The following is a 25,506-nucleotide window of genomic DNA, read 5'->3' on the forward strand; positions in this document are numbered from 1 at the left end:
TTTTTCCTTGGAAACATAGAGTATATATACTAATGGGTTTCGAATCCCACATTGAAAAAACATAACTTTTTCATGGGAACATGAAGTATATATATGAAAGGGCTTCAAATCCCACATTGAAAAGATACTATGTTATCCTTTTAAGTTGAAGTATTTAAACCAAAAGGTTTTTTATCCCACATTGAAAAAATATGGTTTTTTTCATGGGAACATAGTGTATGTATATGAAAGGGCTTCAAACCCCACATTGAAAAAATACTATGTTATCCTTTTAAGTTGAAGTATTTAAACCAAAAGGTTTTTTATCCCACATTGAAAAAACATGACTTTTTTCTTGGGAACATAGAGTATATATACTAATGTGTTTCAAATCCCACATTTGAAAAGAAAAAAAAAACCGGGTCTCGTCCGGGTTCGCCCGGGTCAACCAACTGGGTCGCCCGGGTTTGGCCTGGTTATTGCCACAGCCGGTCTTTTGTTAAACCCGGACCGGTCCAGCCACCGGGTCGACCGGGTCCCGGGTCAACCCGCCGGGCCGGGCCGGGCCGGGTTTAATAACAGTGGGTGAGGTTGTGAGCACCACGAATTTCTTTGTATCCGGGATGCTCTTTAGTGTTTTTTTCGGAGAATTCGAAAGATTTCCACTCTCGTTGAGAATGTGTGTGGTCTTTTATGTTTGAGGGAAAATATGATAAATAATTAACTCGGAACCTGCATGATCCTTGACTTGTTGGTTTTTTTAATTGAAATTGGCAAATAAGAGTTGTTTCCCCGTTCACTCTCGTGATATATAGCAACTATTATTATTAGTTTATAGAAATAAATAATTTATATGAACCTTCAGGAAGGGTTTCAACTTTTATGTACATTTTCCCATCTCAGCAGGAATAACGGGGTCAAATGTGGTGGAAGTGTTTGCTGTCACGAAGGCCTTGGAGATTAGTTCCACTTCCGTGCTAACGAAACAAGTGAACTGGATTGTTGGGGCTGATTCCGCGAATGTGATTAGGTGGCTGGGAAAAGTATATACTCTAAAGGCCGGCCGCGAAGGTTACAGAGTTAGCTTAGTTATAATAAAGGAAAAGAGTCATAATAGTTTTTTTTTTAAAGTGTATTTTGTTTGAAAATATATAAAAATATATATATTTTTTATTTTTTAAAAATTATTTTTAATATCAATGCATCAAAATGATATGAAAATATTAAAAAATATATATTTCAAATAAAAAAAATTTAAATTTTTTAAAAACACTATTTTCTATTGTAAAAACAAACACGGACTAGTGATATTTCTATGCCACAGGTTGGATTGATTTTTTTAAAAGAAAACAAAAAATGTTAAAAGTGGTAAACAATTATTTGATACTATAATTAGTTTTCGGTCTAACGGATTAACCTTTAAATTTTATGACCTGGCTTCTTATTTATTCTAGGTTTAAAATTAAATCATGTATAATTTTTTTTGACACGATCCAATTAACTTAACTGGTCCCAAGACAACCGTCCCGACCAGTAAAAAAGTTTGATAATAAAATCGACAAAAAAAACCTCATTACCCAACTCCTTGCCTAACTTGAGTTTAAAATTAAATTGTATTAGAGTTGTCTTGATATAACCCGGTTAACATGGTTAGTTTAGAGACAACCTAGCTGATCGATAGAAAAAATTTGAGGATAAAATTGATACTCCTTGTCTAGCCCAAATTTAAAATTAAATCATATAAAAGTTTTCTTGACGTTACCCAGTCACCTTAACCAGTTCAAAGAGAAACAGGTCGACTAGTAAAAAATATAAGTCGATGAATTTGACAGAAAAAAACTTCTTGATCCAACTCTTTATTTAACCCGGGTTTAAAATTAAACCATGTAAAAATTGTTTTGGCGTAACAAAGTCAACTTGGTCTATATAAAGCCAACCCAATTATTCGGTAAAAATTTTTGAGGATGAAATTGACCAAAAAAACCCTATTGCTTGACTCTTTCGTATACAAAATTTAAAATAAAATTGCGTAGAAGTTGTCATGGCGTGATTAAATGGACCTAGTTAATTCAAAAATAATGTAGATAATTGTTAAATAGAGTTTTACGATGAAAATGAGAAAAAAAAGACAAAAGAAGAGGGAAATAAAAAAAAAACTGAATTGAAATAAAACAACTTTACAAATCATGTAAGCCGAAAAGCTACACAAAGTACGTAGGCCACATCTTTTAATTAGAGCATCAAATAAGTTTACAGAAAAGTTAGTTAAGGACAGTTAAACCAGTGATGTAGCCCATATCGTTCTACTCATGAAATTTCCCACACACACACACACACACACACGTATATTACACACATTCTTTAAGTTGGTTTCATATAAACCCAAAGAGAGAAGAATAGCACGTGATATGATATACTTCCAGGCTCATATCCCATGCAACCAATATTTACTATTACTTAAGCGTATAGTTGGTTGGTGTTTCAGTAATAAAAATTTAATATCAAAAAATTTATTCTTTATAATTTTAAATTTAAATTTTGTTGTTGATAATATGATGTCATTAGAGGTTTATATGGTCGTTAATTTCAGAACCCATAGAATTAATCGAGGTACGCACAAGCTGGCCTGAACATCCATGTTAATAATAAAACAAAGACTTACAATAACTTTATAGAATGAACAATTAAATTTTGCCACATCACTACAGTATTGTGCTAATAGCTAGTGGTTTAATTTTTTTTTATATATATATATTGTCTACGCAAAAATGGTGTCCAAGAACATCAACAAAATATCTGTCTTCGTGGTCCATTCAATTACAATTTGGGAAATCTAACTACCCTGGATCACGCGGAGAACATAACTTAGCCAGGAACATAATTTAAACTATCTCTTTCGTGTGCTAATTCAACAAAAGAAAAAAAAAATCAAAACAAAACAGAGAGAGAAACCCATTTTTCATACAGAGGAAAAGCAATTGAACCGATGTGATGGGTGAATATTTATATCTACTGAGAACAATATGCTTATAGAAAATTTTCAGTTGGATTTGTTAAGAGAGACGAGAACTAGTTAAGAAAAGTAAAATAATTTCCAAACTGGTTCTTGTTCTAACTTGTTAACCATGAAGAAGATGAGGTCAAATTAAGGCTCCATGTTATTTGCCACGAGATACTATTTGTGATGAAGGTGACCCTAGTTGAAAACTAGCCCATGTGCATCCGATTCTAAAGTGTTCTTCCATCTTGCAAGCAACCAAAGAGATGAAGCATGGGACCTATAGGGCTTTGGTTTTAATATTATCATGAGACTTTGAAGCAATAATGGTTATACGCAAGTGTAGTATAGAAAAATAAGAGGAAATCTTGATTATTATTTATTATTATTTTTTATTAATGTAAGCATTTGGGTTAGCTTGCGTGTACCTCAACTAATACCACATGTTTTGAAATTAATAATCATATAAGTCTCTAGTGACCTTGAGATTTATGAGACTCAAACTAGTAATTTCTAAAAAACAAATCTAAAACCTAACTAGTTGAACTACACCACCATCTTGAAAATCTTATCTTTCAGTATACTGTTTCAATATACTGGGTGATGTGAATCTCCACGTGCATAACAGGTAGTTCTAGTTTTGCTACAATTGGCTGGCCCGTGTATAAGGCCCATACCGTCATCACTTGTTGGCTGGCTTTTGGCCCTTGCGGTGCCCATCTTGTAGTTTTCTTTCTTCGCTTGTTTCTTTATTTCTTTTTCTTCTTTTTTTAAACAAGCTCCTATGTATATGCTTTGCTAGATTTATAAACATGAAGGATCCCAGTTTAATACCCTAACAACATGAGATCAATCTAATCAATATTTTAAAAATAAATAATTATATATATTTGTGTTGGGGGGGTACATAAAAAATAAATTTGTTAGTTGGTGATAATTAAAAAAACCAATACCAACATATAAACTATATCAATCCACGTGTAATAATGCGAGGCTTCCAATTGAAATATGAGAATTAAAAATAAAATAACTTGATATATCAAGGGACCAAGACTTATACCCCGTTACGTGGCAATAAGCAATAAAGAAGCTGAGGACATGTATACATTATAATGAATTAGAAATCGCCACCACTAGGAGTTGCTCAACTTGAAGAGCCGCCATGCGTCGGTGATATCAGAAGTATTCAGGAATGTGATTAACATTGTGTTCTTTAAAAATTTAATTTTTTTATTTAAAAATAATTTTAAGGAATTGCCTCGTGAATTAAGTACTACTATGTGTAAATATGTAATTTAGTTAATATGAATAATTTGATGTAATTTTATTTGACATATGAAAAAATGGTATGCAAATAAATAAATCATACAGAGATTTTTGTATTAAGAAAATATATTAAAGCTTAACATTAATAAAAGTGATGAGAGTAGCTTGATGCATGTATCTTTAGATTTACATTTTGTTTGTCATTGTAGCTACGTCGCATTTTTTAATTAAATTATAATGTATTTATGTAGAAAATATTTTTTTTTAATATATTTTAAAATAAAAAATAATTTAAATAACAATCATTATGATAATGCTAAATACTATCATAGCCCGGCACGCCTAACATCGATAACTCGAGAGGGAGAGGGAGAGGGAGAGGGAGAGGGGAGAGGTTATGAAAAAGAAAAGGGAAGAAAACTACCATGAAAAGGTAATCGAATCCAGCTTGCAGCACAATAAGATGAACACTATTAATGTCCTTTATCGAGATAAAACAGGGCCCAGGCATGCTTCAAAGGCAGTAATGTCGAGCACTAAATGAAAAGCAAACCCCACTTCCTTTTAACAAACTCAACAAGAACACCTTTCCATGTCCTTGGCCCTGTGAAGAAATCCTATGGGTTATGATAAGACATATGAGTACACCCAGCAGGCAATTGGTTCATCAAGTTAGTTGGATGCTGTAAACAGTTTATATCACTTACTTGGCAACTGTTTCCACACGCAGGGGCCAACATGCCAGAGCTCTTTGGCCTTGAATGGAATCATCCCTTTTGCAATTATTGTGTTGTGCTGATAAAAATGGCAACGGGATGGACCCTCCATTCACATGGAGACCCAACTTACCCCCACAGCACCCTACAAGTAAATTAACTTTCAAGGCAAGCAACTCTTCTTTTAAACTATAATGTGATTTCAGGAGGTGAAATCATATTCAATCTTGAACAATTAATCGATTTGTTCTTCTGACTTTCTATCTCCACCGGACCAAGATTTTGGACTAGAAAAATCTCAAATTTTAAAAGGGTCAGGACAAAACAAAACTTGAGGGAATGATCAGGCAAGGTCCGCTTAAGGTATTCAGAAGTGGACTAGCTTCAGCTCAAGTAAGGTAGCAATGGAGCAGTGGTGTGGCAAAAACCGAAGTTAGGGTGTTTAAAATGGAACGTGGATGGTTCAGCTCTTGGAAAGCCGGGAACGGCAGGGGTTGGTGGGGTTCTGAGAGACCATCTTGGGAGATTTATCTGTGCTTTCCCAGTGCTAACTTGAATTAAAGACTCTAATGAAGCTGAGGTACTGGCAATATAAAAAAGGCTTTGGAGTTGAGCACAGAACATGTGCAAGCTAGTCAAGTTCATTGACTAGTTGAATCTGACTTTGCTAACGCCATTAATTGGGTCACCACATCAACAAAAGATTAGTCTTGGAAGATGCATGACCATCTCATATGCATTGCCTCTCTTACAAAAAAGGCGAGGTCCATTTCTTTCACAGGAACCAGTATATAAGGGAATGATGCAGCAAGCTGTCTTACTAAACAAAGTCTGCAGCGGGAATGTGATTGGGCAGCATGGCTCTAATTTTATCTCTGTTTTTCTGCTAGCTTTGTTTACATGTCTGCAATTTTGTTTTTGCTATTTGGTTAGTTGTAGTTCTTTCTCCCGAGCCATTCACTTATTGGCTTTCGAGGCTTATTCAATAAAATTTCTTGGAATTCCGTTCTGTATCTGATTCTGATATGTGAAAGTTATTTCAAAAATATCATCTACTGAGATCATTCCATTTTGGAATTCATTTCATAAGTTTCTTATCCAATATGAGAGAAATTCGTGTTATTTACAAACTGTTCTGATATTTAACGAAATTACTTCACCTTCAATGTATATTATTTCACGTAAAACGAACACCCAGACACCTGTACTGTTTATTTACCAAAAAACAAACCCCAGCGACCCTAAGGTAACTTTATTCTTGTATAGTCATCATTGGCTAATTACAATGGTTAAATCATAAATGAAGTAATTTTCTCCTGCTACCTCTCACAGCGAGAAAGTGGACCGCTAGGTTGAGAACCGAGAAAGCAATTTTCACTTTCTCAAAAAAAAAAAAAAACCACCAACGAAAGTTTAATAACAATATCGATTAAGCTAAAATGATTATTCAAAGGAAAAGAACAGTGCTCGTTTGCTTAAAATTTCTTTCCAAAATAATTCTAAAAGAAACCTTAATGTCTGGATCAAGGTATAAACTGGCGTACCCAGTTATTCAAGGGATCGTCATGAGTTTTTTAAACAGAATATTCAGTAAGATTAGCTTTACGCTATAAGAAGATGAATATTTTTGCTGCATGGTTCGACTGTGATATAACACCAAGAAAATAAATTGTTGAATACAAATGGGTTCCAGCAGAGTAAACAATGGGATGTACATGTGCCTCTTAACTCTTAAGAATTAAACTTGCTGACAAACACAAGCAATCCACAAATGCATTTGCAGGTTAACCTTGTTCTAGAAACGTCATTGTCTCAGTACATTTGCTGTATTTTAATGTTCAATATTTGGTGGCCATCAAATTCGTTATTGTGTTCACTCTTAATATATATATATATATATATATATATATATATATATATATATATATATATATATATAATTGTAATAGATGTTCCCCCTTAATGTTACTTGCTGGCTATTCCATACACATGGGGATTTATAATCAAGGCATTAGACAGGAAAGCCATGCTTAAATCGACAGATGAGAAACCAGCTTTAAGAATTTCCTTTCCTGTATCCCTAGATAGGTGACAACCATCAGCAACTGTCTGTTGTAATGGATCGAGGGCACTTTGCAGGAGTCTAAGAATTGTTCCATCTGCATAAACCAGCAACATTAACAACAAATATTTAACGAGATCAACCAAGCTCACCAACGTTTACTTGGAAGTTTAGCCCACAAGACCTTTTGCAGCCACATGCTCCACAAATAGGTAAAGCCCACCAGGTTTAAGCACTCTCTTTACCTCTGCACACAAAGGTTCCAGTTTAATAATGTACCTCACACAGAGAAAAACTTGGTTTGACACACAGAAAAACTTGGTGCTGGGAATACCATTCTTCGCTTATTTGGCTGGACTGAAATTTGCAGTTGCAAACTAGTTCTAGCACAGAAACATGCAAGCAATAAGATCGACCCCGACAAGTTATAAGCTCTGACCCCCAGAGAGGACTTTAAGGTCATTTCGACTTTTAGTGAAGCAGAACACTTTTCAATCACAACAACAAGATTTTTTTTTTATATTAACCTATTAAAATAATTTAAAAAATTTAAAACATTTTTTTTAAAAAAATCACGAAATTCAATTGTGTGAGAAAAATCTGTTTATTGTGAGAAACCAAAAGCATGTTTAATCCAATTACCTTGTAGTGTCTGGCCAACTTCTTTAACGGAGCAGAGTACAAGAGTGCCCACGACAGCATCAACAGAAGCATCATTTAATGGTATAGCTTCCCCAACCTGCATGCAATCAAGGCTTTCAAAATCGATGAAGAGCAGTGCAACAACTTTCAATTTTGATATTACGTTAATCTCAACAAGCAAGTAATCACTCAGGAAACAAATGATAAAATCAGTTGATGACCCGCGCCCATAATGGCAAAGAGAGTAAGAGACTAAAGAGTTAGCTAATGATTTAAAGCAGCAGCTTCACACATAAAATCATGGAGTTTTCATCTGTACTGATGTCTAAACATGTATTAAAGGCTACAGATGAAATTGATAGTCTTATAGCACGATCAGATAAACACATGACTTGAAGGCTATCGATGTTAATATTGCTAACAATATTAAACCATGGTAATGAACTTTCCATTTTGTAGTAAATTAAGTCAAATATATAGAAATTTAGTAGAATTGATAGTGTCATAGCAGAAACATGCATACTGCTTGTATAAATTCAAAGTTTGAAAGTGGTAGACCAGCAGCCACTGCTGATTCCTGCGCAAATTTTTCCATCTTTGTGTTAGGATCCACACCGTAAACCTGGATATCAGCACTATTGGCATAGTATTTGAGGTTAGGGCCAGTGCCTATGCCAATCTCCAACACTTTCTCGGCCTTTCCTCTCAAATTAGTAAAAAGCTGTGTCTTGTAAACAGCAACCTTACCCGCCAAAAAATAACAATAAAGGAAAAGAGAAAAGAATGTCATCAAATGGAGGCCTGAATACATAATCCTTACAAGAAAAAAAATTGTTCAACAAGAGTTCCACTAACCTCTGCTTCATAGGGTTCCACGGTAGAATTTAATACAGATGCATAAAATTCATCGTACCAACCTGGTCTTGGAGGGTGGACTCTATTTAACACTGTCTGCAATATGTTCCGTGTTACCTAATTACTCCCACTGTGCTCTAACACAATAAAATCAACAATGACAGCAATATCTCAATTCTGGCCTCTAGTTTGGTGTTGGCGAACCAACACAATCAATAACATTTTTACAATGGTTAATTTCTGCTTCTTTTTGGTAAACATTACAGGCAGTTTGACAATATAATTGGATTCTCAGAGTGTGATACATTTTTGAGTTTGCCGAACTCAGAATTTTCATCTGTGAAGTTAATCTTTCAACGTTACAAGATTGAATACAAATGAAACATAACTGAGAGTGAATTGGCATCCAGGATATCTCTGTGATCACCATTCTATAGTGTATGCTTTTGGAGAAAATTAAGATAGGCAGGCATACCTTGTAACGAGGCTGTAAATTATCAGAAGCGATTGAAGGACATATAGGAAATAAAGCGGTAGATGCTGCTTCAAGAAAATGTCTTCTTCCACACATGCAAGATCTGCTGCTGGCACGTAATAGCTCCCCATTGTTTTCTTCTGATCTTCCTGAGCTGTCTGGTTGATTGGACTGCCTGGTCACAGGATTCAAAAAGGGTGTGATTGTTGGAGTTGAAGTTTCATGAGAAGAGCTGCTGCAGGGAGTGGTGAAGCTGAAGGTGAAGAGGGAGGACTGAAGGCTCATCCTAACAGGAGGGGCCGGTATATTCAGTCTGCGGTGGAAATTAATGTCATATATGAATTTAAACATAAAAAATAATTATCGTGTTATCCTGAGTGCAATGGAAGATATTTCATACCATGGGCCACTTAAGATATTATTATATATAAAAAAGAAAGGAAGAAAGAAAGGAAATGGACCACTTGATCCCTAGATCCATGTGTGTGTTTGGAGAAGAAAAATGTGATTAATGTAATTTTCTTTAGTTATTTAATTTTTTAATGAAAAAATAAATGAAATTTTTTATATAAAAAATATCATTTCAATTTTTGACAAGTACTTGGGGCAGATTTTTTTATTGATTATTATTTCTAAGAGCTATTAATTTGGTAAATATTAAAAGATATTTCAATTATATGTTTTAAGAGATTAAACAAACTAATTAAATTATAATTGATCGAGCTTCCGAACATACAATTATTCACACTTTAATCAAATATCTAATTAATAGCTATTCAAACTTATTTACTTATAAATTATTCCAAATAATTTATTAAAGTCTAAAAACAATAGTAGAAAATATACATTTTTTCTATTAGATTTAGTTTTTTTTCTTCTTAATTTTAACTTTCAATATTAAATATATTGGAAGAGAGTTTCATAATTATTTTTAATTTATTTTTTATGAAAAATCTAAATCTAAATCATGAGTTTAATAAGTTAACTTGGACTAATTTGAATTATTTTTTAGACTGGTTTTTATAATTGATTTTTTTTATTTCATCGTCCAAGAATGAGTTAGTTGAAAATTAATTTTTTAAATTAATTTATTTTTTATGAAGTTATTATGATCTCATAACCTGTGTCACATGTTCGATAGGTTGACTCGGGTTGACTCGATTTATTTTTTGGATCCTTTTTTTAATTAAATATTTTTCTTTTCAATCTCACCCTTCAATAACCCATTTTTCTTCTTTTTTTTTAGTTTTTTATTTTATTTTATCATTCAATATTAGGTTATTTGAGAATTAGACTTTATAATTTTTTTTTTAATTTGTTTTATCTGGAGTTGTCCCAGTCTCATTGATTTAGTTTTTTTCTTGATTTTTTTAACCTTTAATATTGAATTTGTTGCAAATGGAGCTTCATAAAAGTTTTGTTTGTTTTTAAAAAAAGTTATTATAGTCTCATGATTAAAGTCGTTTGTCTAGCATGTTAATCCAAATTGTTTTTTTTATTTTTATAATTAATTATTTTTTTAATCTCATCACTTGATATTCGATTTGTTAGGGTATGAGTTTTGTAATTTTATTTATTTATTTTTTATAGGTTTATCAAGATTATAGATTTAATAGGTTAACTAAGGTTAATTCAATATATCATTTTCTTAATATTTTTTAAAAATAATTATATAATATATCATTTTATAAATATTTTTTAAAAAATATTATTTAATATACATTGTATTTTGAATTTATGATTAGATTTTTTTCTCTGGAAATATGTCATCAACATCTTGATAATCTTTATATATTAAAAAAATTAATACGACAGGCGTATCGTAGCAGGAGCCAATAATCCAGCGAGTATCTAAAGCGGTTCAGCAACTGTGGTGGTCTGAATTGCTTTGATAGTTGTGCTAGTGCTTGACTCACTCGCTTGACTTGCTGAACAGAATAATACAACTTCATCTACCTATTCATAATTTCCAACAGGAGCATTAAAATAATAAAAAAATTGGTGTGCTTCGCTACTTATCCTGTACTTCCAAACAAAAAATCCACATTTCAGAAGAACAATGGTGAGCTCTTGTTTGGAATTGTGTGATTATTTTTAAAAATATTTTTTATTTAAAAATATATTAAAATAATATATATTTTTTATTTTTTAAAATTTATTTTTATATCAACACAATACATTTAAAATTATAAAAAAAACTATTATTTTTTTAAAAAACAATATCAGTAATGTCTTGGTAAAGGGTTCTCGCAAAAGATTCTGGACAACCCCTAGAATCCAATGCTCTGCTTGCCATTACATGTTGTTACATAGTCATATCTGGCCCCCCTCTTCCCTCACTCTCTCGCACGCGCACGCTTTTCAAAACCCTTTTTATCCTTTCCACCGCAAAACAAATCGAAGAAAACAAGCACAACACTCTCTCAATCTTCTTCGCTTCGCGTGTTAGTTTCTCTCTCAATCCCCTCTTCCATTAAATTTCCTTTATTTATCATTTATCTATCTTGCATAATTGTTGTTGTTGTTGTTATTATAAAACTGTTATTTAATCAAATCCCAGATCTGTCATTATCATTTAAGACACAAACTTGTTTATCTTAATCACAAAAAAACTTTTTTTTTTTTTTTTTAATTTTTAGTTGGTTTTTATGTGTTTGCAGTTAAAGGGTTGCTCTCTCTCTTTTTTCTTTTTTCTTTTTTTTGCTGCTAATAATAATGGATGGTCAAAGGAATGACCATGGCAAAAGATCACAGCATTCACAATCTGATTATGGTGGAGGTAAAAGAAGAAACCCTGGAGACGACCCTTCTGACCAGCATACTGTTACCAATGAAGATACGGTCTATCGTTATTTATGTCCTTTAAGAAAGATTGGTAGTATTATTGGTAAAGGTGGAGAGATTGCTAAGCAATTAAGGGCGGATAGTAAGTCAAATATTAGGATCAGTGAGGCAATGCCGGGTTATGATGAGCGAGTTGTTACTATTTTTAGTTCCAGTGAAGAAACTAATCTTTTTGAAGATACTGGTGAGTATGTTTGTCCTGCCCAAGATGCGCTTTTTATGGTTCACGATAGGGTTATTGCCGAGGACTTGAATAATGCTGCTGCTGCTGAGGAGGAGGAGGAGGATAGGTTTGGGGAGGTGCAGCAAGTTACTGTGAGAATGCTTGTGCCCACGGATCAAATTGGTTGTGTTATTGGGAAGGGTGGACAAGTTATTCAGAATATAAGGAGTGAGACTCGTGCGCAGATTCGGATTACCAAGGATGAGCATTTACCTCCTTTGGCTCTGAGTACTGATGAGCTTCTCCTGGTAAGGGTTTTCTTAAGCTATTGTAGTTTCTGCTATTGTATCATACTGGAACTTATATTCTTGTCGAGCTTTGTTTAAAACAAGAATGCTACAAAAGATTGAACCTGTGTGCTTGCAATGTTGATAGTGAAGCTGTCTGCATTTAATTTATATTAGAAACATGTTTTCTTTTTGTGATCTTTTCACAATCCAGTGTTGTGTCGACCAATGATAAGAGTTGAATAATTGGCTGCGTACTTTCCTTTTCATGTCTTAAAAAGCAACACAATTACATAAATCCTGAACCAAAATTTTAGGGTTTTTGGTTGTGAATTAGTTAGTTCAGCTCAATCATGCTTTTCAAGATGAATTGCTTTTTCAGAAGTAGCTGTTGGATAGTGATATATTTACCGAGAGCAGTGAACTTTTGGCACAATACAGATACATGGAGAACCTTCTGTTGTGAGAAAGGCACTTTACCAAGTGGCAACACGGCTTCATGAGAATCCATCTCGGTCACAGCACTTGCTATTGTCTTCTTCAGCCAACACATATCAATCTGGTGGCATGTTTGTCACTGCAAATGCTGGAGCCCCTCTTTTGGGTCTATATGGCAATTATAAAGGTAGTTGGTCATCATCCTTTTACCCGGACCAGAGAGATGAAGCTTCTGCAAAAGATTTTTCTCTTCGTTTAGTTTGTCCCATTGCAAACATCGGAGGTGTGATTGGGAAAGGTGGCGGAATCATCAAACAAATTCGACAGGAATCCAGGGCTTCTATTAAAGTTGATAGCTCAGGGGCTGAAGGAAATGATTGCATAATATTTATATCAGCAAAGGAGGTCAGCATTAACCAGCTCTCTATGGTTTTCATTGCGAAGTAATCTTGATGGGATTCCACACTGTTGATGATCTAATCATTTATCCTGCAGTTCTTTGAAGATCAATCTCCAACCATGAATGCAGCACTGCGCATGCAACCACGATGCAGTGAAAAAACTGAAAAGGAATCAGGTGATTCTGTAATCACCACCCGTCTGCTTGTGGGAAGATCACAAATTGGATGTCTTATGGGGAAAGGTGGGGCAATTATTTCAGAAATGAGGAATCTAACAAGGGCAAACATCCGGATTATTTCCGAAGACAATCTTCCCAAGGTTGCTGGTGAAGATGATGAGATGGTGCAGGTGAATGTTTATAATGTTTTGTGTAAAAAATTGTTTTGAACCTGCTAGGTGTGTGTGCATGTTTTGCTTAATTTTTCTTTTTTCTTTTCAAGGGCATAATTGGTCCATCCTTTGTAATGCCATGGGAATTATGTTTTTTAATGCTGACCAGATCACCGGAAGCCTTGAAGTTGCTAGTAATGCTCTTTTACAAGTGATTTTAAGGTTGAAAGCCAATATATTTGGAAGAGACGGAGCACTAACTACATTTCCACCGGCTCTTCCGTACATTCCTGTGTCACTAGATACATCAGATGGTCCAAAATATGGGAGCCGAGACAGACAATCACGTGGGCGCGGATACTCTTCTTCATCTAGTGGATATGGTTCTCATGATGTGAACCCAAGTGATAATTATGGAAGTAATGGAGGTCCACTGGTATGCTTATCTTTGCATAGTGTGTGTGTGGAGGGAACTTATTTTTGGATATTAATGGATTGGTAACCATGCCTAAGTTGTTATTGCCTCTTAGAAGTTTTATGTGATTGTCCATTCAGATTGGTGGTGAAGGCAGTTATGGAGCATATGGTGGCTTCTCATCTGGTCGTTCTAGTGGTGCTGGGTAAGGTTTCTTTCGTTTGAAACTTTGTCACTCAAGTTTTTTGTTCAATTCTGGTGCAATTTATTACTGTTTTATTATTCTATTTTGTTTAAATGAAATGTATTTGGAGATCTTCATCTGTTGTCAATTTTGATAATCTCTTCCATGCCTGATTTTTAACTTCTATTACCAGGTTATCTGGTCAGAACCCTGTTTCCCAAAGAAAAAAACATGGGTATTAGTCCTGTATTCTATTCCAGGGCCAACAGGTAGATAATTTCTCCATCCTCTACTTGCTTATCCTTATGATTCAATAAGTATGCTGGTTTCTGTTTTCTTTGCGATTGAAGAGGACATTACTACACATTGATGTCTAACCCGGCCATCCTAGTTTTAGAATTCTAATTCACCTTTTTGCCTCTGTTGCCTTCCCTGTACAATCTAAACAGCAGTGATCTACAAATCCTGATGCCGCCCTTTGCCCTTTGACGAAGCCTTCAGCCTAAGTCATAAAAGATCAGATGAACAGGCTTTGACAAAACTATGCTTCACCTTATCCCACCTTCAGATGCTTTATTTTGGATATCTGTTGATGTAATTCACCATTCAATCATTTGTGAACCTTGACACCAGTAACTAGCAAAGCTTATATATCTTGCTCCAGATGTTACATGCCATCAGCATGCTTATCTGCAATGATGATATGATGTATTTCTATGTAAAAGATTTGTGATTGGCACTCGCGTATTTGTGTCATTAATATAACGATGGAGATTTTTATAACTGAATTCTGAAAGCATATGGTTGTATTGGTTTTTAATCTGTGGGTTTACAGATCATGGCAAGGTCTTGGAAAACTTTAGGTTGCTGTAATTTGGATTTTACCATATCAGTCTTGGCGAAGACATTCTTTTATTTCAATTTTCTTTTCTTTTCTTTTATTTTTTATTTTTTTTAATTTGCATTTGTAATTTCTTTGTGGCCAATGGGTTGCCATTACCTTTATGCAGAGAGGGAATTTTTGGATTTCCTCTATTTATTCAAAAATTGATTTCTTCTTTAATATTTTGCATCTCTATTTTTCATGTCAATTGGTAGGCTGGAAATACTGATATGAAAATGTTCTAATATTTCAAATTGCTTTCAAGGCACATCTCTTGATGGTCTGTGTTCAGGTTTGTTTCATAAGCTGTGGGAAAATCACAATTAGTTTAGCTGGGAGGTAGTTGCACACATCCCTCTTCTAGCTGATTCACAAATTGCTGGCATGGTGAAGGTGAAATCAGCTTGAGGGGTAGGCATATTCTATACATTGCATCTTAGTGTTCATGGCCATTAGCCTTGGATGGATGTGTTGAAGTCCTTTGTGCAATTAATGTGGCAGGTTTGATGCATCAACTATTTTCATTTGCATCACCAGCAGGTATGTTTCTTTGCTCCTGGTTTTCAGTAAGCAGGATGTTTGTACAGGTCATGACCTGGCTGCCTTATTGGTAATTAGTTAGCTGGCTGCTGTTGTATAACAATACAAGAACACAAAGATAGTCAGGCATGATATCATTGTCTGTTTGATGCCCATCAGTTTAAAATTGGTTAAGTAGGTTTTCCCAATACTAATAAAACTAGATGCTATTTCCACGTTCTTTTATGGCACTGGTATTCATTCTCATCTCGTCTATGGAGACAGACTCAAGAAACAAGTGAGATTGCCTTATTTTTGGATGTGTTCACTGGTATGGTTACCGTGTTGAGCGATCATCACTTTTGAACATAGAAATCCACTAAATTATGTATGTATACCTGTTTATACCTATGTTTTCATTATGCCTGGTTTCTTAATTTTCTTGTGGAAGCACTCTCATCGAACTTTGATTTGTTGTTTTATATAATGTTTCAGCATAGTAGATGGTATCTGATTCTTGGTTGTTCTACTTTCTTACCTCTCCAATGCAGTTAAATATGAGTGTGTATGTGGGATTCTTGATGTGGCTGGGACTTTTGGAGTCAAATTTGAGTAATCGATTTGATAGTGCAGTGCATTCAATTATCTGGAAAACTAATGTGTAGTAATTAACTTGTGTTTTGCTTATATTGTGAAGGGTGAAGAATGCTTTCTGCTGCCGAACTCCTTCTCTTCTTAAATGGCCTGTAATATCTTTTAGAGGTAGGATTTTGTCATGAATCAGATTTTTGTATTAGCTGATGATTTTGTCTTCGTGTTGAATAGCTCCACCTTCCCTCCCGATTTTTTCCCTCGATCAACGTTGTTCACAACAATGTTAGCAAACTTGGATTAACCGTATCCGGTTTGTGGCTGTTGTTGAACACTAGTGTTTGTCCCTGAAAAAACACAAGCACGCGCACACAAAAACACGTTCCCGTTATTATGGTCAATTTTCTGTTTTTTCCTCTTTTTTTTTTTTTGTTTATCGGGTTCTTTACAAAATCCTTGATGGGATTTGTTGTGTTGGTTTTCATAACACGGGGACCAAAGTTTAGCTGCGTTAAATTTCAGTAATCTAAATATTTCCAGCCCGTCGAAATTCGTGTTTTTATTAGAGCATCTCTCCTAATAAAATATGGCTTTTTAAATAGTGTAATATTTTTTTTTTTATGTGCACTTTAATGGTAAAAAACCATTTAGAAGAGCTATTTGTAATTTAATATATAATTATTTTAACAACTTAATATTGCCCAAATGAATTGATGGATCTAAAGTCATCCAGATGATTTTTAATAACGCAATATAAAAAAATAAAATTGATTTACTATGTTGCAATTATGGCAACCTCAGTTTTCGAGGATATTGCCAAATTTCAATCTGAGATAGGTCAATGAATATAGCATGGCCCTTTTCATAAAATTTTAATGAGGAAATATCTACGCTACTGATCAACTGTGTCGACTGGGGAAAATTTTTCAAGGCGTCAACAGAAAGCATGCAATACCTGAAGTTTTGGGCGGAGAGCTTCAGATGGTCCTTCAGGTTCTTGAGCTCCTTGCTGCTGAACAAGTTGAAAGACAGAACAAAGACAACAATAAACGGCAAACTCAACACTAGAGCTATAATGAATGATAGACATCAAACTTGTAGAAAAATAAAAATATTCAAAGGACTACTTGCTACCAGTGCCCAATCAGCAGAGGAAAAAAAAAAGCATGTTCAAGAGCAGGCCCAGTCAAACGCTCGGCTGCTAGGAGACAAGATTAGCCCATTTAGATTGTAAGGGTTGGTAAAGAGTTTCCAGGCCTGCTAAATGATGGGAGAGCAGGAAAAAGAAGAGAACCACCCTCCATCGATCGCCATGTCTGGTATTTTTAACAACATTAATTTCATTAACCTACTGAACTGAACCAGACAAATCTTCATCTCATTACATTTTAACATAGGGTCAGATATATATTTTCTTCCAGTAGTTTTTAAACTACAGAGATGGCATATAATTTATTTTTTCTTAAAAAAAACCTTGCAGGTGGTATGTTCAAGCTAACTTGTATTTATGTGACAAGAGTAAATATATTTTCATGTAAACTGTTTTCAATGTAATATAAGGACGATTCTAATTTGTTAATATCAAGCTTTTATTTCCAGTCTTGATTTCTACAACCAAATCTTGCAATTCTTCTCTTCAATTACTAGATAGCAGTTATTGGCACCTGTGGTGGGTTGATCAGTGTGGAAGTGAAGGTCTTTCAACATGGCAGAAAAGACGAGAGCTAGGGATTTGAAGCGCATGGAGGAATCACTGGAGACTTTGACCAAGGTAGTCTCTGAACTTACTAAGCAACAATTTCAGCTCTTGAAACAACAGAGTTCTTTGAATTCTACATATGATGGTATTGCTAATAGGTATAATCAAGAGTTTTCTGATATCAGGGAATTGATTGAAGGAATTAATTTGCAACATATTGAGACAATGCGGGTTAGACAATATGGAGTTAATAGACGTGCTCATGGAGATGTTAATGGGGTGCTTATTGTTTTACAATGGCCTGAGTATGTTGAGGCTTTAATGGCTAATTTTAGAAAGATGGTTGCAAGTGATCCTATGGCTGGGCTCATTTATCCAAAACAGAAAGGAGATGTTAGTTCTTTATTTCGCAAATTTATTTCTGTAGTGAATCGTCTTTCTGCGCCCGAGGAATATGTAATGTTGATTCTTAGGCAACATGGAGCCTGAGCCCTGAGTTACAGATACCAGCTAGAATGTTCAATCCAAAAACTTTTTAAGCCTTTCTCTAGCCAAACTTTAAGAACTTACCCCCAACCTTCCTAAATCATTGACCAAATCAAACCATTTCTCCATGACCAAAACTAATTCATTCTTTCCAAACAAAACCAATTTGAACATTTCTAGACCTGTACCCACCAATAACCAATTTAAACTTCCTAGTCCTGTTGCCGATAACAACCAAAAAGGATCTATTTCCTTTACCACCACAGTTCCAAAAGGGTAATTAGGTTTTCAGAACTAGAAGGGTACCTAGTCCTAGAGAAAATGCGAAAGGGAAAATGCTGCTATTGTGAGGAAAAATATACCCTGATCATCTTCACCGGTGTAAAGGGAGACAGTTGTTCTTGTTAGAAGTTGATGAATTAAAGTATGGTGAATCAGAAGTGATCTTGTCGACCAGTCAGTAGGACAGCGGGGAAATGAATGTTGGAAGTGGTGATTTGTACCGATTTCTGTCAATGCCATGTTTGGAGATGGCTCATATAGGACCATGAAGGTTTTGGGAACTGGTGGCTCTGAAAAATATTTGTGTTAAGGTGGCTAGTGGTGCTAAGGTTATGTGCACCCAAATGTGGAAGAACTTCAAATGTAAAATGCAAGGAAAATGGTTTCACATTGATGTGTATATTCTGACCTTGGGATCTTATGATGTCATTTGGGATGCTCAATGGTTGTATGAACTAGGTAACATTGTGTGGAATGTCAAAGAGTTATGGACGAAATTTGTGCTTAATGGTGAGAAATTTTAAGCTAAGACGAAATTTGTCTTGCATTTTGTATAGTCTTCTTCCTTTGTATTTCTTCTGGATTCTTCCCTCAGAAAAAATAATTCTCGTAACGTTCATTGATTTCATGCAAAGTGTTTTCAACTTAATAAAAGAACGATTCTGATTTGTTGATATCAAGCTTTTATTTTCAGTTTTGATTTCTATAACCAAAGCTTGCAATTCTTCTCTTCAGTTACCGGAAACTTTCACTCCCCATCCTTTTCTTTTAAAATAAAAGGAACTGCCATTACAATTTTGGTTGAATTTCTTGGATGGAGTGATTTTATCCCTGCAACAGCTGAAACTTGAAAGAAAGGGAGTGTTGCACGGCTGGACGCTTGGACCTCAAGAGGAGGCAAGAAGAGGGGGAGTGCTGCGCTGATTTCTCTGCTCAAGATGGGAAAGGGAAACCATTCTGCCGAAGCTGGTACAAAAAAGAATCCTAAGCTCATGTCATCCTATAACTAATTAACCAGAGTCCTTGTTCACGAGATCAGTGCTGCCCTGTCAGGCTGTCTTTCCCTTGTTCCATTAACGTCACGCACTCACACTTCTGTCTGAGTACCTAGTACTGAAGTCCATGTCTTTCCCTTCTTCGTCCTATCCTTCTCCCATCCATTTCTATCTTACAAAATGGGCATTAGTAACATGATGATTTTCTTAAGATTGAATCACATATTCATATAACACAAAACCATAAAATGAACTCTTACCATAGAAACAGGGGGGATTGTAGGGCAAACGTCTGCATCTTTTCCTCCCCTGAACACTCTTGATATAGCAATAACAATAACAATAAAAAAAAAATGTAAAATATTGAAACAATTTGTTTGCTAGCCATGATCACTTACGATATACAAGTTCCCATGACCATATGACAACTCTTGACTTGTATGCGTGAATAACACAAATAGAAATGACCTGCGGTGTTGGTTTCTTTTAGGGTTGGTGTAAGAACTATGAATGGTAATTGCTAAACATATGGGAATTCACCCCTCCAAAACAGCGACCTCCATGTGCAAGCCAAGCATTGCCTTCAAAAACTTTCTTGAATAGTGTGAACATGCCACCGAAATTGGTGAGTGAATCAGTTTCACTTCCTTATCCGAGCTTTGAAGCTGGCCAGTGATAAGGTTTTTGTTTTTCAAAACAATTTGAAAGCAGTAAAATCTCGTAGGTAGATATTGCTTTCTTCTCTAAGATCATCACATCACGTGGTACATGAAATGAAAAATCACCAACACTAGGATACTTTAACCTTATCATGTGATCATGGAGTAGATATGTCTATATCTCTGATCTTTAATTATCATCTCTTATCCTGTGACACCAGTACCCTTGAAAACCATCAATTCAACTCCTGACGTCTCTCGCATCCCGTTGGTTGATAGAAATAATATATGGGTATGAAGTTTGAGCTCCTCCATGCAATGATTGAATCAAAGAGTCCGATGCCTCAATGCAACACAATCATGTCATCTTAAAAACCAAAGCATTACTCATACTCTTTCTCCAACTTAATCAATACAAGTGACGTGCTTGTGATACGATATCACTCAAATATATATATATATATATATATATATATATATATATATATATATATATATATATATATATATATATATATATATATAGCTCTCTCCTCTGGTGCCATGGTCAGAGTTGCAATAATTCTTCGTTGACAGAAGAACTAGATTTATTAATTCATCTAGGGTCTTAACATGTGAAGATGAGATATCGTGGCGCAGCCAAGGATGACTTGCCGGCAAGCTCCTCACACGTATTTTGTTTCGAGTTTCATTGATGGCATTGCTAGATAGATATATATGATTTCGTAATTCAAACTTTTGGGCCATTGTCTGGTTGAAATGATCGGCAAGCTGTCCTTGGCTATGTCTCTATTTCACATTCACATGCTAGATCTACGATGATTACTATCGGCAATTGTGAAGTTCACATGGAGCGAAAGGTTGATATTGTGGTGATGGTCATATCAGCTACACAAGTAAGTTTCTCTCCCAATGATCTCTTGAGCTAATTTTTATATATATTCAGGAACAAATCTTCTGTGTTTATATATATATATCGTTACTTATTAAGAAATATGGTGTTTTTTCGTCTGATTATCATATTATAAAAAAAGAATCCAATTAATTATACACATTCAATTTATAGAAAATATTATTAGATCTCAAAACTTCTCATTAATTATTTGGGATTTTTATTAAACGAAATGTTTGGATTTATTTAAGAATCTTTTACATCAATCAGATAACTGCAAATCGTCCTTCTACGTCGCACTTTAAAGTTGAATTTTCTCATTGTAATTATAAACACTATTTTACTTTTTTGACAGATTGTTTTTGGGTAGCACTGATCGACATGAAATTGGTTAAGGATGATCCACATGAGTAGATAATTAAATCCAAGATTCATTTATTTGATAATTATTGAAATATCCAAATAAAATTTATAATTAACACACGTAATTAGATTCTTCTTCACGGTAGGTTTGTTGCATTGAGTATCAGAAGTTTCCAGCTTCTGCTTACACTTGGAGAACAGATCATGTAAAAGCAAAAGGTCTACTAAACTGTATACCTCAAATATGCTAACAATGATACTTATTAATTAGCGATTACAGTTGGTCTGACCAATTAACTTTTTTTATTTGAGATTTTTAAGATTTAAAGTTTGATTATGTAATGTTTTATGACTTATTTATTAATTCCTAAAGCACGACTACGATTTTTCAAGAAAAGGGAAAATTCCACGTTCAATTTATTTTCTTTTCAAAGTCAAATTGGATATAATTATTAATTACAGCTCCAAATCCGAAAATTGGCAAGGCCCAGCCGGAAAGGCCACTGACTCGCACCTCCCTTGTAAATGCTATCTATTGAGAGATTTTAATACAAGACAGCACAGCCTCCTCACAACAGACAGTACTGGCTTGTTAGCCCTTGTATATTGTGAGAAAGTACAAGCCAGCGTAGCCCTTCCTTGCAAGCTACAATCGTTGGTTGAAGATGGGACTGTTTTCATGGATTTATGCGTACACACACTCATGAGCGCTCTTGTATCACAGAAGGGACGAACATTGATGAAATTCTTGAGAACTTTTTACTAATTTCTAAGAGATAGGTTGTTCTATTTTTGTTGTTATACTTGTTTATACAATGCATAAAACGCTAAATAAATTAAAATAACTTTTAAAATTATTTTTAGCCCATATAATTAATATCTTGTTTACATTTTATTTCGATCTTCGAAACTTTAGGATTAATTAAAAATAAGTCAATAGAAATTGATGAAATTGAAAATGATTAAATTACACTACAATTCATCAAAATCAAATATTAGATTATTATATTTATTATCTTATTTATATCTTAACATTTGATTGTAATAATTTTCATCTATAATTAATGTTTAGCTGTATTTTAAAACGAAAATGGCAAACTAGTTTTAAAGTTTGTTTATTTGTGTGATCAACTTATTAACTGAAGGACACATTAGTAAATATCAAATATTTTCAACATTTTAATCTAATAACAATTCAAAGTTGTTCATTTATAAGAAATTTATAACAATTGTCTTTGTAGATGCGCGCGATCAATTTATTAATTGAATGAAATAATTGATACGAATATTAAAAAAAATGGTTGAATAATTTATTTGAAGAAAATCAATATATAAATGGCTAGCTGCTAAGGTCGGCATATTTGACTTGCATTCTTGGAATTAGGATTATTGTTTTGTTTTTGGAGATCCTAGGGATCAAATAGAAGGAAAGCATTCTGGGCGCTTATGAACACGTACATTGAAAAACATAGAGAAATCAGTATTCATAGAGCTTTACTTTGGTTAGATCATGTAGCCTGTCAGACAGTGACATCTACAATGAATGCTTAGGGAAGCAAATTAAAACGAAGCTACCTCATCAGCCTTGGCATACCTAATCGTACCTGCTTTAGTTGTTTCTTACCCTTGCGTCCATGGAGAAAATCCAGATTTGCTTTGGCGTGCTAATTCAATATTAAAATTAATATACCTTGCATTACTTTTCCTCGCCTCTTAATCTGATGCTATTTGAGCTGAAATTAGAGCTATACAAAATCCCAGTTATAGCTGTTAACAGGGTGAACCAAAAACGTACGTACTGCAGGAGAAATTAAAGAGGGAAGATTCTCAGGTCAATCATGAAGGCAGAAGCAGTTGAATCAGGTGAAGCATCCACGATCATTGCAGCTCCAAAACGAGGGATTAATAGAGGGATCTCAATAGCAGACCTCATTTTAAGAGGTGTAGCGGCTATTGGGACTTTTGCAAGTGCTTTGACCATGGGAACTACTTCTGAAACACTTACAATTTTCACACAACCCATCATGATCAGGGCTAAATATAATGATCTCCCCTCCCTAACGTAAGTCATTTCCATATCTTAAATATTCCTCGTATGCATGTTTCCAAAGTTTTCCATAACATAACAATCATGGACGTGGACATCCATATCAAACAGGTTTTTTGTGATTGCAAATTCTATTGTATGTGGGTATCTTGTTCTTTCCATCCCCCTATCTATCTCCCACTTCATCAGGAGAGAAGCAAGAATCACCAGGATTATCTTGGTCATCTTTGATACGGTATGGCCACTTGTATTCTTAATTAGCGAGGATCAGTAGTTTTTGTATAATTTGAAGAAACTCACTTTCTGATGAATTTCAACCATGTAAAGGCAATGGTGGAACTTCTCACTGCTGGGGCTGCAGCTGCAACAGTCGTTGTATACTTGGCACACAAGAGGAATGCTAATTGGCTGGCAATCTGTCAACAATTCAATAATTTCTGTGAGCGAATATCTGGATCTTTAATAGGCTCTTTTGCCTCAATAATTATGATTATGCTGATAATCATCACGTCAGCCGTGGCTCTTTCGCGGCACTAATGAATTATATATGCGATGCATGTATCCGTGTACTGTCATTAATTCTCTGTTCTTAGAGCATATGTATCTATATATTTCTTAATTAGTATATTATAAGATGTTGTCACTGAAAATATCCAGAGCTTGTGTATTTGTGGTAAGAAACTAGGAGTGTGGTATTATACATGTTATGTCCAGCCACTTGATAAATGCCTAGCGGAGCCTACGACTACAATTTATTGGAGGCATGAACATTTTTCACGATCGAAGCCTTGAATGCTTATTTTTCTCCAAACAGTTTCCTATCTTTCCAAAATATTTCTGTTTTTTTTTTTCCTAGAACAAAGCACGTAACATTTTATTCGGGATCTCAAAACTTCAACAAAAACAATATTGAAAATTATGGTACAATATTCTAAATAACCGATTAAACTACTGCTGGATTTGTTTAAGTAAGTGACGGTTGCGGCTGCAGCATATCTAATTTAAAAACTAGAAGTGCTGGAATGGTTATAACTTGAACCTAGTTCCAATGTATATCCATCCACCTACATATGTTAGAACCCCAAGCTGCTGCAAAATATTATCGGCTATGACCATTCACTCTTGTCATGCAATAACAAAGATGAAAGAGAAGACAACTCGGCAGGAAAGAACCAAGAGTTGATGGTCGTGCAGTGCAGAGCAATGTAACGTGGTACAGTAATTATTATTTTCAAAACTGAATTCGATGTGGTTAGAATAACCAGGCATTGAGTACAAACTCTAAGAGTACAGATCTTATGATAACATAATCTGGAGTTGTTCTAGCACATCATCATTCTTCTGCATCGTATACATATCAAAGCACATACCTCGTCCATATTATCAACCAACTCATTAGCCTTTTTAACATAATCTTCCCGGCGACTCGAAGGCAAAGTAGATGAAGCATTTTTCAAATCTTTGGAAAGATATGCTTGTTTTTGCCCAGTGTAATTAAAACATGACATACCTCCAAGCCATGCTCTCTAGCATGTCTCCAATACTATGTAGCCCCTCATCAGTTTGGCTGATTCTTACAACTGCATCTTCCGGTGATTAAGATCACCCAACTGCATCTTCAGGCATATGGCCAATGGTTTCAGATGGTCGAATTGTATTCCATTATCTGTTTTAATGATAAGATTAAGATCGGGTTTAATTTGCCACGTCAGCCAAATTGTTTGGTTTAATTAATCGTCTTTCTAGATGAGTTTATAATCCATTTTAAACTAAATATAATAATTAATTACGGTATCTTCAACAGGCATGCTTCGTCGAGAATAAACTAAAACTTTTAATTTGTACCACTGAGAGATTGGTACGCGTTGTCATCTCGCGTGGTGCAAGTTCCTTCAGCTTCTCAGAAACCTCACCAACCAATCGATAATTAGTTGACTTGACTCCATCTTGCTGTGCTTTTTAAAAATAAACACTAAGAACCTAAACTAATCCTCCTGCTCTCTCCATGGATGTGTCTCTCTCATCCAATCTATT

General features: G+C 34.7%; 3 protein-coding genes across 13 annotated transcripts; 2 read left to right on the forward strand and 1 right to left on the reverse strand.

The window, feature by feature from the left end:
- Positions 1–6,721: 6,721 nt before the first annotated feature.
- On the reverse strand, positions 6,722–9,334 carry LOC7498180 (uncharacterized). Of its 2 annotated transcripts, XM_024606576.2 has the most exons (6): positions 8,994–9,333; positions 8,519–8,614; positions 8,187–8,405; positions 7,664–7,760; positions 7,206–7,268; positions 6,722–7,118 (listed from the first exon to the last, which is right to left on the reverse strand). In XM_024606576.2, the coding sequence occupies exons 1-6, from the start codon at positions 9,276–9,278 to the stop codon at positions 6,925–6,927; spliced, it is 954 nt and encodes a 317-aa protein (XP_024462344.2). In that variant the 5' UTR covers positions 9,279–9,333; the 3' UTR covers positions 6,722–6,924. The 2 variants fall into 2 exon arrangements, with proteins under 2 accessions (XP_024462344.2, XP_052310832.1); XM_052454872.1 differs by lacking the exon at positions 8,519–8,614 and having other exon boundaries at positions 8,994–9,334.
- Positions 9,335–11,020: 1,686 nt separating this feature from the next.
- LOC7498181 (KH domain-containing protein At4g18375) lies at positions 11,021–16,280 on the forward strand. 9 transcript variants are annotated; one of them, XR_008059891.1, is made up of 10 exons: positions 11,233–11,437; positions 11,654–12,308; positions 12,729–13,130; positions 13,221–13,475; positions 13,627–13,893; positions 14,013–14,077; positions 14,250–14,325; positions 15,205–15,350; positions 15,441–15,479; positions 16,010–16,280. XR_008059891.1 is itself a non-coding variant. In XM_052455181.1 (8 exons), exons 2-7 carry the CDS (start codon positions 11,709–11,711, stop codon positions 14,296–14,298), a joined length of 1,638 nt encoding a protein of 545 aa, XP_052311141.1. In that variant the 5' UTR covers positions 11,021–11,437; positions 11,654–11,708; the 3' UTR covers positions 14,299–14,325; positions 14,506–14,839. The 9 variants fall into 9 exon arrangements, 4 of the variants coding, with proteins under 4 accessions (XP_052311141.1, XP_024463044.1, XP_052311142.1 ...); XR_008059892.1 differs by having other exon boundaries at positions 16,156–16,280; XR_008059890.1 differs by having other exon boundaries at positions 15,441–16,280.
- A 4,427-nt stretch (positions 16,281–20,707) lies between these two features.
- On the forward strand, positions 20,708–24,122 carry LOC7460698 (casparian strip membrane protein 5). 2 transcript variants are annotated; one of them, XM_024606882.2, is made up of 4 exons: positions 20,708–21,066; positions 23,230–23,487; positions 23,584–23,707; positions 23,800–24,122. In XM_024606882.2, the coding sequence occupies exons 2-4, from the start codon at positions 23,264–23,266 to the stop codon at positions 24,007–24,009; spliced, it is 558 nt and encodes a 185-aa protein (XP_024462650.2). In that variant the 5' UTR covers positions 20,708–21,066; positions 23,230–23,263; the 3' UTR covers positions 24,010–24,122. The 2 variants fall into 2 exon arrangements, with proteins under 2 accessions (XP_024462650.2, XP_002311310.4); XM_002311274.4 differs by lacking the exon at positions 20,708–21,066 and having other exon boundaries at positions 22,519–23,487.
- Positions 24,123–25,506: the final 1,384 nt, after the last annotated feature.

The sequence above is a fragment of the Populus trichocarpa genome, chromosome 8 (assembly GCF_000002775.5).
Source record: "Populus trichocarpa isolate Nisqually-1 chromosome 8, P.trichocarpa_v4.1, whole genome shotgun sequence".
Taxonomy (NCBI): Eukaryota; Viridiplantae; Streptophyta; class Magnoliopsida; order Malpighiales; family Salicaceae; genus Populus; species Populus trichocarpa.

Bases quoted from the DNA above. Each gene is read 5' to 3' on its own strand.
- LOC7498180 (XM_024606576.2), bottom strand. From the start codon at position 9,278: ATGAGCCTTCAGTCCTCCCTCTTCACCTTCAGCTTCACCACTCCCTGC. The intron at 8,615-8,993 runs GTATGCCTGCCT...AACATATTGCAG, and splicing joins ATTTACAGCCTCGTTACAAG to ACAGTGTTAAATAGAGTCCA. The intron at 7,761-8,186 runs GTATGCATGTTT...GATTGCATGCAG, and splicing joins ACTTTGAATTTATACAAGCA to GTTGGGGAAGCTATACCATT.
- LOC7498181 (XM_052455181.1), top strand. From the start codon at position 11,709: ATGGATGGTCAAAGGAATGACCATGGCAAAAGATCACAGCATTCACAA. The intron at 13,131-13,220 runs GTCAGCATTAAC...TTTATCCTGCAG, and splicing joins TATTTATATCAGCAAAGGAG to TTCTTTGAAGATCAATCTCC. The intron at 13,476-13,626 runs GTGAATGTTTAT...AATGCTGACCAG, and splicing joins AAGATGATGAGATGGTGCAG to ATCACCGGAAGCCTTGAAGT.
- LOC7460698 (XM_024606882.2), top strand. From the start codon at position 23,264: ATGAAGGCAGAAGCAGTTGAATCAGGTGAAGCATCCACGATCATTGCA. The intron at 23,488-23,583 runs GTAAGTCATTTC...CATATCAAACAG, and splicing joins AATGATCTCCCCTCCCTAAC to GTTTTTTGTGATTGCAAATT. The intron at 23,708-23,799 runs GTATGGCCACTT...AACCATGTAAAG, and splicing joins TCTTGGTCATCTTTGATACG to GCAATGGTGGAACTTCTCAC.